Below are 17,004 nucleotides of genomic sequence, written 5' to 3'. Positions count from 1 at the left end.
CATTAAGAATGGGGTGGGAAAAGAGTGTCTTACCCAAGTTCACCCTTTATAAAGAGGTTGTAGGACACTTTCTTAGGCAGGTAGGATGCTTTTGTAGGACCAGGGACGAGTGAGAGGAATACAATTGAACCATATGCTAGCGGCTTATGGCAATTCGCCCCTTTTCTGTAAATTTGCTTCATTAAGTTTTGAATGGCATTGTTGTTCTTAAGGCTGTATGTCTAGCTGGGCGGTGGTGGTGCACGCCCTTCATAGCAGCACTCGGGAGGCAGAGGCAGGTGGATCTCTGTGAGTTCAAAGTTGTCCTTGACTATAAGAGCTAGATCCAGGACAGGATCCAAAGCTACAGAGAAACCCTGTCTTGAAAAACAAAACAAAACAAAAAAAAAAGAATGTATGTCTAGCTGAACGTATGTATGCTTTTAATCCCAGCACTCACGGATCTCTATGAGTTCGAGGCCAGCCTGGTTTACAGAGCGAGTTCCGGGACAGGTTCCAAAACTACACCCTTTCTTAAAAAGAAGGAGGAGGAGGAGGAGGAGGAGGAGGAGGAGGAGGAGGAGGAGGAAGAGGAAGAAGAAAAGAAGAAGAAGAAGAAGAAGAAGAAGAAGAAGAAGGAAAGAAAGAAAGAAAAAGAGAAAGAAAAGAAAAGAGAAAGAATGTATGCCTATTTAGCCAAGCTAGCAAAATTCTGAGCGTTGTTTTTTGTTTATAAGTTGTTTTGATTTAAAAGTTGGGGGAAAAAATCTTTGTTTGAAGTATAAATATGTCTCAAGCTACTTGGGACCACCATTTGTGTGAAACTCATCTGGGGTTCACTCTTTTCTTTGCATGGACACCCCTTCCTCGGGACCTGAACCTGGCTGGGGCAGGGCCCCCAACAGTTCTGTCATTAAAGCTTGATTTTATAATTAAAACAAGTCACTTCATGGTTTTTGGTTTTGTATTTAGCTTGGAGATTAATTTGACTAGGTATTGGATTTAAACATCTTTTAAACATCTTAATAAGCATGATCCTAAAGCGTGTCTTATTCTTTCCCTGCTGCCTGCTGTCGGGAGGCTGATCAGGCCGCTGTGTGCAGGAGGCTTTGAGGAGACTAAGTAGAACGCTGTGTGTAAGTTTTTAAAAGGTGTGTGTGTGTGCGCGCGCGCACGCACGCGTGTGTGTCCATCCCCATGGAGACCAGAAAAGAACACTGGATCCCTTGGAGCTGGCATTAAAGGCAGTTGTATGGGTACTGGGAGCCAAAATGTGGTCCTCTGTAAGAGCAGTACACGCTCTTAACCATCTCTCCAGTCCCATGGTTTCAAAATCTTTAACTACAGTTGTTATATTGCTTTCGTAAAATTCTGTTTAGATGTCAGAGTTCAAATAAAAGTGTACTGACAAGCAAAAACAAACAAAAAACAAAAAGGCAATGAAATGACTCCTATTGAAATTTCGCTCTTCTGCTATACCCATAGACAGGAGTTTAGCATAACTGCCATCAGAGCAGCTCCATCCAGCAACTGACGGGAACAGATGCAGAGACCCACAGCCAAACATTAGACAGAGCTCGGGGAGCCCTGCAGAAGAGGGAGGAGGAAGGATTGTTGGAGCCAGAAGGGTCAAGGACACAAGAGAACCCACACAATCAACTAACCTGAAGTCATAGGAGCTCACAGAGACTGAACCAACAGTCAGGAAGCCTACATGAGACTGACCTAGACCCTCTGCATAGATGTCTTAGTTCTGTCGCTTGGTTTTCTTGTGGAACGCCTAAGAATGGGAGAGGGGACTGTCTCTGACTCCTGCCTGCCTCTGGGCCTCTTCCTCCCACTGGGCTGCCTCATCCTATGGCAGGATATTCCATCACACTGTGGACCCCAACATACTGTGGACCCCAACACTGCACCGTTTACTGGGAACCCCTGCTTCTCGGTCTGGTGTGACTCAACCCTAGCACGCCCCCTTTAATCCAAGAGCTTTCTGCTTGAATGTTGTAAAAAGGGTTAAATAAAAATCAATCTTAGGTCGAGAGGTGGAACAAGCCGCCAGTTGAGAGGAAGTAACCATAGAGATTAAGAGGGAGTCAGGAGAACAACGAGAGAGACACAGGAAGCGGAAGGGAGGGACATCCGGGTGGAGTAGTTTTTGTTTGAGACAGGTAGCAGAAAGCTCTTTTTTCTGGGACGAGGACAGTGGAGGTGCTTTCTTGGCCTCTCGGAGTTAGCAGGTTTTCACCCCTCCATCTGGCTCCCAAGTCTTTACTGAGAAAATAGACCTAGTTGAAAACAACATTGTCCGGTCTTAATATGAGAGGAGGTGTCTAGCCTTATTATATCTTGATACTCCATGTTCATTTGATATCCCGAGGAGGGCTGCCTTTATCTGAGGGTAAATGCAGGAAGAGTGGATGCGGGGAGAGAGGGACTGGGAGGAGAGGAGGGAGGGAAAATTGTGGTTGGGATGTAATGTATGAGAGAATAAATATTTTTTTAAAAAAATATGATTTTTGTGGGAAATCAGAATTGGACATATCAGACATGGCATGACAAACACTGGAAAGTTCATCTATGCCCGAGTTATTATGAATTATCTACTATCCCAAGGAAAACACATCCCCTTGTGTGAAAGAAGAAAACTATTATTTGTAGCCCATTAAATTTGCAATTAGCTTCCGCTTACCTCTTCTCTTCCTGAGTACAGATGGTAGCAGAGCCGCTGGATCGCCCCTACTGTCATAAAAGCGTCTGGGATACCAGCTCTAGAATGAGCCAGAGTAGCTATTAAGTTACCTAGAATCAAAACAAAGAAAAGAGGTTATATGATCCACAGCTGATAACAGACATGTTGCGTTTCCACTTGTACACGGTAGTTTGAAAAGTTTGTCCTACAAAACCTCTCTGGTAAATCAAGAAGCAAGGGAAGAGAAACATGCACACGGAAATATGGAACAGTTGTTCACGTAGTCAACTGGTTTTCTGTCACATGTACTGGAACTTGAAAGAATGGCACATTTTCAAGTCAGAAGCTTTCTGTTTTCCAGACTTCGAAAATATATCCACTGCTTTTCGGTTGTTAAGCTTTAATAAAATGTATTCATTTTATGTGTGCGAGTGTTTCCCCTGAACTTGTGTCTGGATGTGATAGGCATTCTTTCAGATGGAGAAAATTAATATTTGAAAGCAAATAAAATAAGGCATCTCTTGTAGCAAAGAGATCATGAACCGAAATCTAAAACAAAGACTATTAAATTTCCTTCCAGACCCGTTTTCCTACCCGGTGTCTAAAAGTTTCCACTGAATGATTCGTCTTCCTCTCTAAGCAGACAGACTCCAAAATATGTGTTTCTCATACAGCCACTGGCTAAGTTAGTAATAAATTTGATTTTTTATTTATTTTGCTAGGATTCACAGACTATCACTCTGAAACTGTTTATGTAGCTGCGAATGGTAGCTTGGTTAAATGTTACTTATCACCTATTATTACAAGCATGGGTAAGCTTGAAGTGGATATACTTAGATAACACTGTGTCAAGAGAACTAGTACCCTATTTTTCTTTGCTGGGTTGTATGTCATTATTTTTGTTTGTTTGTTTGTTTGTTCTTTGAGACAGGGTCTCTCTCCATAACCATAGCTGTCCTAGAACTCACTGTGTAGACCACACTAGCCTCAAACTCACAGAGCTCCACCTGTCTCTGCCTCTAGTGAGCTGGAATTAAAGGCGTGTCTCAGTGGTTAAGGACAGCTGTTGATCTTAGAGGAGACCTGGGTTCAATTCCCTGTGCCCACGTGATGACTCACAGCTATCTGTAACTCCAGTCTTATGGATCCAGCACCCTCTTCTGACCCATAGGCAACAGGCACACAGGTAGTGCAACACAAACTTGCAACCAAAGCACTCATGCAAAGAATAATATAATAAATATAATAAATAAATCCAAAAAAATTTCGAGTAACAGAATGTATACTTTCAAAAGAAACACAAAGCACACCAGTGTAAATCCGCCATGACTATTGAAAATCGGAGTGCCAATTTTTTCTTGGGGGTGCATAATTGAACTCTTACTTTATAGTCTAGAAGATGATTAGACGTTTGACATGATTATTAGGAACGTAAAGGAGCGGTGCTGAGGGTTACTGCAACCCTGTTCGGTAAGCAGGGTGGACCCCTACGGCTCCCGCGCAGGGTACAGAGTGAATACTGATGTCCACTGCCCCATGCAGACCTGGCTCAGTGTTTCCAAGTGCTGTAGCTTGAAACTGTGCAACGGGGAATTGGATGTATTTTCGTATTGTTGAGATTGTGATCTAAAATATTTCTATGATCTGTCTTGAACGTGAACCCATGTTCCTTTGTGTGGAGGCCATTATACTTTTTTGTTGGTTTTTTTTTTTGTTTTGTTTTGTTAGCTGTTTCTTACCTGTTAAGGCAATAGTAGGAATGTGGGTTGAATACAGACTGTCGACTAAAATATTAACACCTCTTGCCGACAAAGTAATATGGTCCACGTCTATAATGACCTTCGCTAACACGATAATCTAAAAGAAAGCAAACCAAAAAAAAAAAAAAAAAAACAAAAAAACAAAAAAAAAACACCATAGAATTGGTGACTGTTTGCTACTCAGGTTCTCTTAATCATTTATGATTTGGGGGCATTTTAGGGGTCAGAGGGGACGTTTGGTAGGCTCCAATAAAAGAGATGTGATGGATGAAAAGACAGGGTTAAAGTACTTCCCCCCAAATGTTCATAGCAATGGCCACAAGGGCCATGTTATTCTTTCTGCATTTCTTGCAGCGTTTGACCTTGAAGAAAAAAATACTTCACAAGGCTATAGGATTGAGAAGTTCTGAAGAGGAAGCGTAAAACAGAGAAGAGCCTAAATACTGATGCCGATGGAAGAGGCCATGCCAGTCCACACTGAGAGCTGTTTCGATACCACCACGTCGAAACCAACCACATAGTTGCTGTGGGCATGATGTGATTAAAAGACCTGCTATGGGCCTCACAGGATTGTGGTAGGCATGAGACGCAACTTGAGAGATTCTATAGAAACACAGAAGTTTTAATAATGGGCCTCTCGTGAGGTGGAGGGGCTGGTGCGGAGAATACTCAGTTTCATAAATGCGCCAACATTTTTCTGAATCCCCAGTGGAGAAGCGCTCACCAAGATGGCGTGCTTGCTAGAATGGAGTGCAAGGCCCTGGGTACCTGAAATGCTGCCATTGCCCTCTCGGTTTCAACTTTGGACTGAAGAAAAGGCTCAAAAATGGATAACGTTATAATTCCTTTTTCCAGTATTAAGTACTGTTGAAAACGGTTGTTGTAGGCGAAAAGAGTCAGCGCGTAACAGGCTCTCAGGCAGATGTCCTAGGGAGAGGAAAAACACCAGCAATTTTCACTTGCTTTGTTATCCGCTGAGTTTTGAGTTATTGCCTACTAAGATGCATCTCATCATTCTCATCAAGACGAGAAATAGGACATCGTTGGGAGAATTTTTTTTTTTTAAAGAAAAATAACTGCCTCTTATTAGCTGCCTTGGGAAAGCTGTCTTCACCACGTGACATTTCCGAAGCCTCGGTGTTCTCTGGGTAAGAAGAGCATGATGGGGGATTGGAAGGGCATGCAATTAAACGAAGGGTTTGATTCAGAACAGAGATTTTACCATGCATTAAAACTGTGCACATCAAGGAAGACATGTGGCAACTATGAAAAATTTGGAACCGGTATTATCACAAACTCATGACTAACAAAGTATATGCTCTTAAATAAAATGCTTGCGTGTTGCCTTAGAGAATGCTTGGTCATAACTGATCGCATTTTCCTAGAGCCATTTCCCCTAGGTGAGCGCTCTGAAGGATGTCAAGGTCCTACCTTGTCTTTTGAGTGAAGAAGATAAAGGACATCGGAATACTGAAACCCTTCCTTTTCTTGTAACTCTTTCTGCAGCAAGTCATTCCCTAGGACGATGCATGCCAAAGAAAATGCCACTTCAACCTAAAGATGTGGTTTTCAAAAATTATGTTTCATTCACACATTACTGAAGAATGTATAGTATGTAAATATTTGCACAGGCTAAGTTGTGGAAATATAAAGTGTTTAAAGCCCAATGTGTTGATTATAATTCTTTGACTCCAGTTAGTGTGACCCAGCCCCTGGAGGGTGTCGCTCATAGATTTTAATGGCCAGGAAATTTCCATGTCCTCTATGACCAGAGGTCATCTCACATCTCCTGAAGGTGCTGGGGGGGGGGGTGTCCTAGGGACAGCAAGGCATGTTCAGAGGTACTGTAAAATCTAACATATGTAATTGTATCCCTTCCACATCTAAACAATTTTCAAATATTTACTGGCACGGGTTTAAAGGCTAAGGAAAAATAACCAAGGTCTAAGTGCATAAGACTTTCATGTCATAGTAGAAGAAAATAATATTTACTACATCCATATTTGCTGCTTAAAACTTTTAGAATTTTGTTTTAAAAGTTAAATTGTTATGCTTGTAAACCCACATAATCTAAGGTACAAATTCTTCTTCAAACTGCTTTATATATTACGTTTACTATGTTAGAAAACCTTGAAAACATTAATCCATACCTTAATGTTAAGTGAAGGGTGACTTCTTAGTAGCTGAATGAGTACAGGAAAGGCATTCTCCTCCACAACAAACTGTTGACTCAAGGGATTGCTTGTGTGGGCCACACCTGTAAAGCTCCCATAGGTCAATGAGGTCATGTTTTTGTTCCATTTTTAAAATGGAGAGTCAAACTTGGCTGGATTTTGATGGATAAACTATCTTAAAGCAATATGGCTTAACAGACTTTAAAAACCTAGTAGATTGGCACTATTTCAACACTTCCTTTGATTTTTTTTTAAAGGACAGAATAAACATGGAAATTCATTACTAGAACTATAGATAATTTTATAGTAAGAGACACAGCACATAAATTTGAAAACTGCTACATTCATTATAAGAACCATCACTGGTTAAAAATATATTCTGGCACTCAAGTATTTTCTATGAAAAGTTTCTTATCTACAAAAATGACTAATCACTGAGTTAGAATTTCTAGCTTTCATAAATTGCATATACTAAATACATATATTGTCTTCCTTTCTAACACTCTGTATTTTAAGTTGCAATCTAATATCAGGAGAAAACTCAATCTCATTTTTGTGAATATGCATAAACAATTTAATTTTGTTTTGCCTAAGAGTGCCTATATATATATATATTAGTTCTATATATTTAAATATAGTATCATGTGCACTATATAGATATAAATATAGTAAGTTTATATACTTAAATAAAAATACAAGTTTAGGCATCTGTGAAAAGTGATGAAGAGCCACCCACATATTGTTTTTTTGTAAAGTTTAACTAGGGGGAGTAGAATGAGCAACACCTATCTTATCAATTTTATTTTCTTGCCTTCACCATCCCTATAGAGTCACAGTTGTTGGAAGGAATGATCAAGGATATGTGTATATGTATGTATGTGTATATGTATGTATGTGTAAACGTATGTATGTATGTATGCATGCATGCATGCTGTGGAATATTTCTTTACACTGTGAAGATGTGTTTTTGCCAAGGCACCTTTCTAACTAGTTTAATAAGGAACTGAATGGCCAATCTCTAGGCAGGAAGAGGTTAGGTGGGTTTTCTGGGGACAGAGAGGACTCTGGGAAGAAGAAAGGCAGAATCACTAGCCAGATACAGAGTGGAAACAAGAGATGGAAGATTGTTTATGGATGTTTGTCATAATTTATGGGGGGTTGGTTACAAATTGTTATTGATCATAGTCAGGAAAAAAAGCTAGACAAACAAGTTAAATTCAAAGATGTCTTTCTAGAGGAAAAATGGGGAGCTAATATAAAAATGATGAGATAAAAGGGCAGATTATTGAATCTACTTAATTAATCTAAAAAACACCTATTAATCTCAAAATATTTTTCATTGGTATGGATTTTGTTTTACTGGTACAAATTTAAGGTTATTTTTGTTAAGCTGTATGTATGTGTCTACTCTTGTGTGGGTATTATTTAAAGATGTAATGTATACTTATAAATACAGGTTAGTAGCTAGTCATTTATAACAATCACACTTATAGTCATATTAGTATGCTTTCAAGGTTAAAAAGATATATTTAGATAAATGCCATCACCATATCTGACTTCAAGCTCTACCATAGAGCTATAAGTCATGAAAACAGCTTGGTGTTGGCACAAAAGCAGACAGGTGGACCAATGGAATAGAACTGAAGACCCTGACATTAATCCACACACCTATCAACACCTATCTGGTTTTTGACAAAGAAGCTAAAATTATACAATGGGAAAAAGAAAGCATCTTCGACAAATGGTGCTGGCATAACTGGATGTCAACCTGTAGAAGAATGCAAACAGATCCATATCTATCCCCATGCACAAAACTCAAGTCCAAATGGATCAAAGACCTCAACATAAATGCAGCCACCCTGAGGCTCAGAAGAGACAGTGAGAAGTAGCCTTGAACTCATTGGCACAGGAGACCACTTCCTGGATAGAACACTAGGAGCACAGACCCTGAGACCAATAGTTAATAAATGGGACTTCTGTAAGGCAAAGGACACAGTCAGCAAGACAAAATGGTAACCTTCAGAGTGGGAAAAAAAATCTTCACCAACCCCAACTTAGACAGAGGGCTGGTCTCTAAAATATACCAAGAATTCAAAAAACTAGATATCAAAATATCAAATAGTTTAATTAAAAATTTGTACAGATCTAAACAGTGAATTCTCAACAGAGGAATCTCTAATGGCCAAAAGGCACTTAAGGAACTGCTTAACATCCTTAGCAATCAGGAAAATGCAAATCAAAATGACTCTGAGATACCATCTTACACCAGTCAGAATAGCTAAGATCAAAAACATTCATTAACAGTTTATGCTGGAGAGAATGCAGAGTAAGGGGAGTGAAAACTTGTACAGCCACTTTGGAAAGCAATATGGCATTTTCTCAAAAAAAAAATGGCAATCGATATTCCTCAAGACACAGCAATACCACTATTGGGCATATACCCAAAGGATGCAAACCTATACCACAAGGACATTTGCTCAACTATGTTCATAGCAGCATTATTCGTAATAGCCAGAACCTGGAAATAACCTAAATGCCCCTCAACCAAAGAACGGAAAAAGAAAAGGTGGTACATTTACACAATGGAGTACTATTCAGAGGTAAAAAATAAATAAATAAATAAATAAATAAATGGCATTTTGAAATTTGCAGGGAAATGAATGGAACCAGAAAAAAAAAAATCCTGAATGAGGGAAGTCAGACACAGAAAGACAAACACAGTCTGTACTCACTCATAAGTGGATATTAGACATAAAACAAAGAATAACCAGCCTATAATCGACAACTCCAGAGAAGGCAGGAAACAAGGAGAACCCTAAGAGACATACATGGATTCCCCCCTGGGAATGAGACATAGACAAGATCTTCTTGGTAAATTGGTACCATGGGGGAAGGGAGGAAGTAGTAGGGGAGTGGGGAGGAGAACATGAAGGATTCGGAAGAATAAGTGGGTAAAGGACAGAGAGGGAGAGCTAGGAAAGAGATACCTTGAAAGAGGGAGCCGTTGTGGGATTAATGAGAAACCAGGCACTAGGGAAACTCCCAGGAATCCACAAGGATGACCCTAGCTAAGAATTTAAGCAACAGTGGAGAGGGCACCTGAACTGCCCTTCCCCTGTAAAAAGATTGACGACAACCTCAACTGTCATCATATAACCTACAACTTCCGGCAACTGACGGAAGCAGATGTGGAGAGCCACAGCTAAGCAATGGGCCAAACTCCTGGAGTCCAGTCACAGAGAGGGGGGGGGGGCGCTATTATGAGTGAAGGGGCCAAGACCAGGATGAGAATACCCACAGAAACAGCTGACTTGATCTAGTGGGACGTCACTGAACCCAGACTGACATCTGGGGAACCAGCATAAGACCAAAGGAGGCCCTCTGAATGTGGGTGACAGTCATGTGACAGGGGCCATTTGTGGAACTGCTAGCAGTGGAACCAGTATTTATCCCTAGTGCAAGAACTGACTCTTTGGAACCCATTCCCTATGGATGGATACCTTGCTCAGTCTAGGGATGGGGGAGGGGAGGACTCAAGTGAAATGCCAGACTTTGTTGACTCCCCATGGGAAGCCTTACCCTCTCTGAGGAGTGGATAGGGGGTGTTTGGGGAGAATGTGGGGAGAGCAGGAGGATGGGAGGTAGAGGGAACTGGGATTGGTCTGTAAAATAAAATTGTTTGAAAAATAAAAAAAGAAAGCTGATTGGCAGATAGCTAAACAGGATTTTGGGGGGGCAGAGAGAACACTTGAGAAGGAGGAGGTTTGAGTCTGAGAGCTACAAGCCAGATGCAGAAGAAGCAATATAGGAAACTCTTAGATGAGGTAAGCCAGCCTCAGGGCAGCACAAAGAGGAACAGAAACGGGCTATTTTAAATTGTAAGAGATAGCTGGAGATAAGCCTAAGCTATTGGCCAAGCATTTACAAATAATAAGTGTCTGTGTGGTTATTTGGGGAGCGGCTGATGGGGCAGAGCTGATCGGCAGTCTAGATGGAAACCCCGCCTACATGTGTGTTTCTTATGTGAACATGTCTGTACATGTTTATGCATATGGGGCCCCCACAGCTAGCAGGAGTTACAGGCAGGGTGCTGGGAACCAAACTCGGGTCCTCTGGAAAGGAACAAGTTGCCTTAACCACTGAGCTATCTTTTCAACCCCCCCCCCCCATTTACTAGACTTTTATTACTAACTAGAATGTCTATTATAGATTCCGACTATGAAAGAAACATTATCTTCTGGGTTATTTATGTCTTGGAAGAGTTAATAACTTTCTGCAGCTACTCAGAAGCAGGAAAGAAAAGGCGAGCTGCTAACTTCAACCTCTGGGTGCTTTTGAGGAAACAGTTACCTAGAAAACAAACGCGCACAGAAGCCATTTTTATTTTCTTTGCAAGAAATAGCCCACAGCCTCTACCCTGAATTCAGCAGGGTCAGCAAAGAACCAGAGCTCAAAAGGTCAATTCTTTTGCAACAAAGGCCACTTTCTATAAACAAACAATAACTTATATAAGTCAACAAGAATTGAGAAAATGTAACCAAATGTTAACCTTAAGAAATTTATAGCTGTTGACATTTTAAAGTTCTCTTAAAAAAAAAACGGGATTGTTTTAGTTCAAAAATAGTGCTCACTGTCTTCATTTTCTATCCTACTCAGAATTCCAGAGCAAGAAGACTGACTCTATCAGGTTCCGCACTCGAACTCACCAAGGTCTTGGGAGAACCATTTATCCTTCTCTGAGCTCTTTCACGGTGTGAACAGAGATAGACAAATGTTCTCCGACTCTACCGAAGACTTATTTTTCTCACCGTAATTAAAAACTTGTGACTGCATACATACCAATACAGATGGAGCCCACGGCTCTGATGACGCTCAGCAGGGTGCCTTCGGCTATCTTGTTGATTCTCAGTAAGCGGATCAGGGGCGCGATGCCGTTCCCTTCACATATTTGGTTTTGATGCAGCCTGCTGTCCTTACTGAGCGCGATGACCGCTTCCCCTCCTGGCAGAGAACGGGAAGAGGTGGGTGTGGACTTCAGCGTCCACGCCAGCCGTCTGCAGAGAGCGTAACTTACCTACATACTGCATCTTGGCTGATGGAGACAGAAGCATGTTTATTATGAAGTTGTAGCCAATCTGCTCCGCCATAAACTTCTGCTGTTTCAGGGTTTGTCCTGCCAAGGCCCACAGTGCTTTGGCTCCTTGTTCCTTAACGTCTAATTGAAAGGCCTATGCAAGACAAAAAACATGCCATTCATTCAGTGAGCATGTTCTGAACTCATTAGGGATATGTGTTTTTATAAAGTGTGCATTTTAGAATTTGATCGTCTAGTCTCCAAAAAAAGACCCGAAATGAAGCGAACCCTCTAAACAGCTGGAAAGGTCATGGTAAAAAAAAAAAAAAAAAAATCCCTACCTTGAGTAGTTTGAGGAGATCTTTAATTAATTTTCTTTCAAGAAACGCTCTCTGGATTAGAGGGTTGAAGTTGGCCAGGGACTCCACAGCCATTGCGCCCTTCACTTGGACACTGAGCTGCTTGCCTTTAAACAGAGCGACCAGGGGAGGGATGGCCCCTTCCATGGCTAAGGCATCCTGCACCTCCTTGTTGTCGCGGCCGACCTCGGCGATGGTGGCCGAGGACACTGCCTTCAGCGTATCTTCAAAAGAGTTGAGAGCAACAGAACCAGTCACCGGAAACGTCAACCTGGCACGCGGCAGGGTAGCTTTCCATGTTACAAAACTGAATTCCTAAGTTCAAAGACAAGACTGTCTAGATTCGTCCTTTAGATGTTATTTTGTCCACTACTTCTTATACCGATACTTGGGCATATGTAGATAATTATAGTTTAACTACAAATATAATATCCAGAATTTTTGTTTACCATTGAAATATTTCTCCACTCTTTTATGAACATAAAAGTCACAAGTGCCTTCTGAATATTGCATATTAACGGTCACATCACATTTTATTAGCAATTCACACTTTAAAAATATATGTTGTTTCAAACTTTTTGCTGTTTTTAATGATTCCAGGAGAAATTTTCTTAGCATGTAGGTATTTATCAATACCTTTTTTTCCTTTAGCATTGAGTATCTTGAATTACTGGAATAATTCTATACATCTCCGTAAATTGTTTTCTAAAAGAATCAGTAGCATCTTATTCTTTCACGATCAGAGCTCAGGCATATCAATTTGATTTTGTCTTTTTGAATACAAATATTTTCATTAAAATGAGTACATAAAACTTAATAACTTGGTAGACTAAATGATATTTCATTTTATTTTGTTTTTACAAATTTACAGAAAATGTTTTAAGAATGAGTGAGAGAACTCATATACTTCACCTGGATATATAAATTTAACTAGTACATTGATTTTATATACTTATGTGTTTACAACGTAGTTTTGTTTTATTTATTTATTATCTATTTATTTCTGTTATTCTGTCCTGGCTAGCTTGAAACGCACATCTAGGCCAAACTGGGCTCAAGCTCACAAAGATCCACCTGCCTCTGCCTTCCCCGATTCCGGGACTGAAGGAGTGTATCACTATGCCAGGCTACAAGTTGGTTGTCCACATTTGTGCTGGGAGCACAAAGATCCTTGTGTCCGCAGATCACCATGGAAACCAGAAATGTTAAGCATGCTGGATTGTCTTCCCAAAAGGGAAGGTGGAGAAATGGGGGTGACTAAATGCCTGGGGTATCGCAGGGCCAGCCTACATGGAGCTCCCACAACCAGGACTGGAGGGAGCTAAGAGACCAAATGACTATATCTAGAACCCATCTTCTTGGAAGAAATCACACACACTTTTAGTTGAGTTTCAATGGAGTTACGCCTCCTTGCGCACTGGGGATTGTATTACGCCAGGAGACATTCTCCCCAAATTGTACTGTGTTTAAGCGTGCTGGCAATAAACGGGCTGGTGTCAGGCTCCCAATCTGATCCGGTACGGTTGACCAAGTAAGGCTGAACTTTCTGCTTCTTCGTGGACGATTTTGCTGCCTGCCGGTGACGACAGCAGGGACCCGCACACATCAGAGGCTGTGCGTAGACAATCAATAGTATAGTACAATCACTACAATCTGTAAAGGCAATGCTTTCATCAAATGTCCGCTGCCCTGTCATATCCTCTGTGACGCTTTTCTCCCTTGGTACAGAACGAAACTGAGAGCATGCGTTTCATTTATGATAGCTCTTTTGTCGCTCTTTAACTTCTGTGACGTTTTTAAGTGAATCGTAATCCTTTATTTTAGACCCCGGTTCAGGTTTGTTTCTTGTTTTTCATGGTTCAAGATATGCACCGGTTGGGGGATACTATTTTCAGGTGTGTGACTTTTGTTTACGCTGCATCTGTTTAACTCTGTGAAGCTGTGTTACCTGTGCCTGTCTAAAACACCTGATGGTCCTAAAAAAAAAAAAAAAAAAGAGATGAACGGCCAATAGCGTTATGTATTAGTATCTGGTGCCCTCTTCTGGCCTGCAGGCAGAGCACTGAGAATACTGTATACATAATAAATAAATAACTCTTTTTTTTAAAGGTGACATCGTATGCCTTGACAATGGTTCATGTCGTGTTAAAGGATGCTCATCGATTTTCATTAGTGATGTTAATTTAGATTCCACAGTTAAGCTCCTATTCTGTTTAGATGCCATTACTGCCTTGCTTCTAATAAAAAGAACCTGCACTTTAATGTTGTGTGAATAAGCTGGGCACACCCTTAATCTCGGCATGTGGGAGGCAGAGGCAGCGGGCCCTCTGTGAGGTCTAGGCTATCCCAGCCTACCCCGTAAGACGCTGTCTCAATAATAATAAAGTGTTCATCAAAAATTGCCATCAAAATTGAGCAGAGATGTAATATTTCCCTGAAGCAATCTTAAAATTTTTTATAAAACATTAGTTTGCCCAGCCGGGCGGTGGTGGTGCACGCCTTTAATCCCAGCACTCGGGAGGCAGAGGCAGGCGGATCTCTGGGAGTTCGAGACCAGCCTGGTCTACAAAGGGAGTTCCAGGACAGGCTCCAAAGCTACAGAGAAACCCTGTCTCGAAAAAAAACCAAAAAAACCAACAAACAAACAAACAAACAAAAACAAAAAAAACCACTAGTTTGCCCATAGACTTGCCTATCTCAAAAAGCAAAGTAACACAGATAAAAACCACACACCCACTTTGATGCGATTTTCTTAATAACTTAATGCTCTATGACTGAGCCACTTGGCCCAGAGTAAAGAGAATTAGTTGTTAAAATGCTAAAGTTATGTAGAGAGAAAAAATAATTGCAATTATAAATTTAAATTCTTCACACTCCTTAAAGGAAGAGGATAATATAGATTCCAGTGTAGGAGAATAATGCTTTTATTTAGGTGTTAGACCTAGGAGGGAATTATTTTAAATATTTATTTCTATCACTTTTTGTGAGCTCACTTATTTAAGTTTACTGTTATAATTCCTGCTTTCTTATACTATCTAGAGCAGGCAGGGAAACAAAGAGCGGATCTCTTCTTGACGTTTTTATTAGTGGCACAAACAACATAAGATGGGGAGGTATAAGTAAAATTGACCTGGTGGAACTGGTCATAAAGGCTGCCCCCCCCCCCCCGTGCTGCTCCTACAGCAGTCAGTAGAGGCTAGCGAATGGTCCAGAACATCAGAAGGGAACACTCGAGACCGGAAGGACGCTTTAAGTGCCTTTCCTACCTGGTGCTGGTTCTTAGAAGAAGACACTTGCTTAAATTGAACTTCTAAAATAATGCAAGCTCTCTGCAGCCTTCCCCTTATCCTTATCCTTGGATTATTTTTTTAACCAATGTTTTTATTTTGTATTTATTCTATACTTACATATGATGAACTAAGGAGAAAGACGGATGACAAACCAAGCCGGAACAAGAAGAGACACAGTGGTACCCGTGTTTTTCTCCTTATAATTGAACTGCGCATTCTGCTGTGTCTGTTCGCTGGGATGTGACTGTCCTTACAGAATGCATGTGATCGCTTACGGCTGCTGCAGAAGCTGCCTGGTTTGCCTTGCACTCCTAGGACTGAGGTGCACTTCAGAAGCAGGTACCTGGCTTAATGCCTGCTAATCGCCTTGGATTTCGATATCAGACATATAAGAGCAAATCTACAGTTCTTGGTGTGCATTGCAAAATCGCTCCCAATGATCTAAATATTTATTCATAAAAGAATAAATGTCCTCTCTGAACATAGAATCTGATCTGTTTTCACTATTCTTCTTTATGCAAATGTCTAGTTAAACATTTTAATATACTTCTGAGAGTCGATTATTTCTATGAACTTAGCAGCTTTAAGTTTTCTAGCTATTTGGGTTATATTGTGTGCAAAGATCTGTTCGAAGGTAAATCCAACGTATTTGTTAACAGAAACATCCCGATCACGTTGGTAAATCTGACGACTTAAACAGGCGCGCTGCCGCTCACCAGAGTCGGAGCTCAGAAAGTGGATGAGGTACTGGATGCCCTTGTGCTCCATCACTGATCTCTGATTGCTCTCGTTTCCCATACAGAGCACCCGGATGCAGTTCATGACGTTCACCAGGACGCTTTCGATGTTCAGGCTCAAGAGATTGACCAGCGCTGGGATGCCATTCTGAGGAGGAACGAGAAGAAATGTGAGCTCCTTCAAGATCGATGCCCTGTCGTTTCGAAGCCTGTAATCTTTCTAGGGACACGTCCTTGTTTAGTAGAGAACACTGTTGTAAACAAAAGTGTCTACTGACGTCACACAGTTAAGACAACGGAGTCATTCTTATCCAGAAAAATACAGTATTATTGCCGAATGAAGATAACACATAAATATTTGTTTCCCGGCCCATCAAAGTGGGACGGCACAGCACAGCCTAAGGAGACAGCATCCATAGAGAAACTTTACCCTTATTTTGGCTAGCTGCCAGAATCAATTAACATGAGATTTAGGTAGATAAGACTGAGTGACTGAAATAAATGTGGGTGTGACTATATTTCCAATATATTTTCTAAAGGATTGATAAGGGACATAGCAATTCAAGTTTTCCATGGACTTTTTTTTAAAAAAATACACAAAGGCAAATGATGTTGAAGAACCCAAAGGGAACAGAATAAACATAAATGGTTTTCCACCATAAGGAATCCAAGGTAATTATCCATTTGATAACACACATGGTTCAGTTCATATTGAAAAAACAATTCTATGAAGCAGAAGAAACTTCTATCAAGTAACTCCCCTTCATTTGCGAGCATCTAAAAAAGATCTTAAAGCATTCGCGGACACAATAGTGTAGGTTTTGTTTGCAGAAACAAAGCAGAGCAGCCATAGTTTGGTGTTCACCAAAAGCAATTTTATCCTAATTCTGTTTAATCCTAAGCCTAATTAGATTTCTCACACAGAACTAATATCTTCATATA

General features: G+C 40.7%; 1 protein-coding gene across 1 annotated transcript in view; it reads right to left on the bottom strand.

Moving 5' to 3' along the window:
• The window catches only part of LOC121442207 (ankyrin and armadillo repeat-containing protein-like), a 41,924-nt gene that overhangs the window by 5,159 nt on the left and 19,761 nt on the right, over positions 1–17,004 (bottom strand). The window contains exons 11-19 of the mRNA XM_041643682.1: positions 16,042–16,210; positions 12,018–12,259; positions 11,677–11,830; positions 11,442–11,603; positions 6,579–6,685; positions 5,860–5,982; positions 5,197–5,355; positions 4,408–4,525; positions 2,669–2,778 (exon numbers count right to left, since the gene is read on the bottom strand). Of these exons, the coding sequence (XP_041499616.1) occupies positions 2,669–2,778; positions 4,408–4,525; positions 5,197–5,355; positions 5,860–5,982; positions 6,579–6,685; positions 11,442–11,603; positions 11,677–11,830; positions 12,018–12,259; positions 16,042–16,210 (1,344 nt within the window). The remainder of the gene's footprint in view (positions 1–2,668; positions 2,779–4,407; positions 4,526–5,196; positions 5,356–5,859; positions 5,983–6,578; positions 6,686–11,441; positions 11,604–11,676; positions 11,831–12,017; positions 12,260–16,041; positions 16,211–17,004) is intronic.

The sequence above is a fragment of the Microtus oregoni genome, unplaced genomic scaffold (assembly GCF_018167655.1).
Source record: "Microtus oregoni isolate MIOR12 unplaced genomic scaffold, Mior012 000087F_ref0000451, whole genome shotgun sequence".
Taxonomy (NCBI): Eukaryota; Metazoa; Chordata; class Mammalia; order Rodentia; family Cricetidae; genus Microtus; species Microtus oregoni.
The sequence above is the reverse complement of the archived record's forward strand: the minus strand, read 5'-3'. Positions and strand labels throughout refer to the sequence as shown.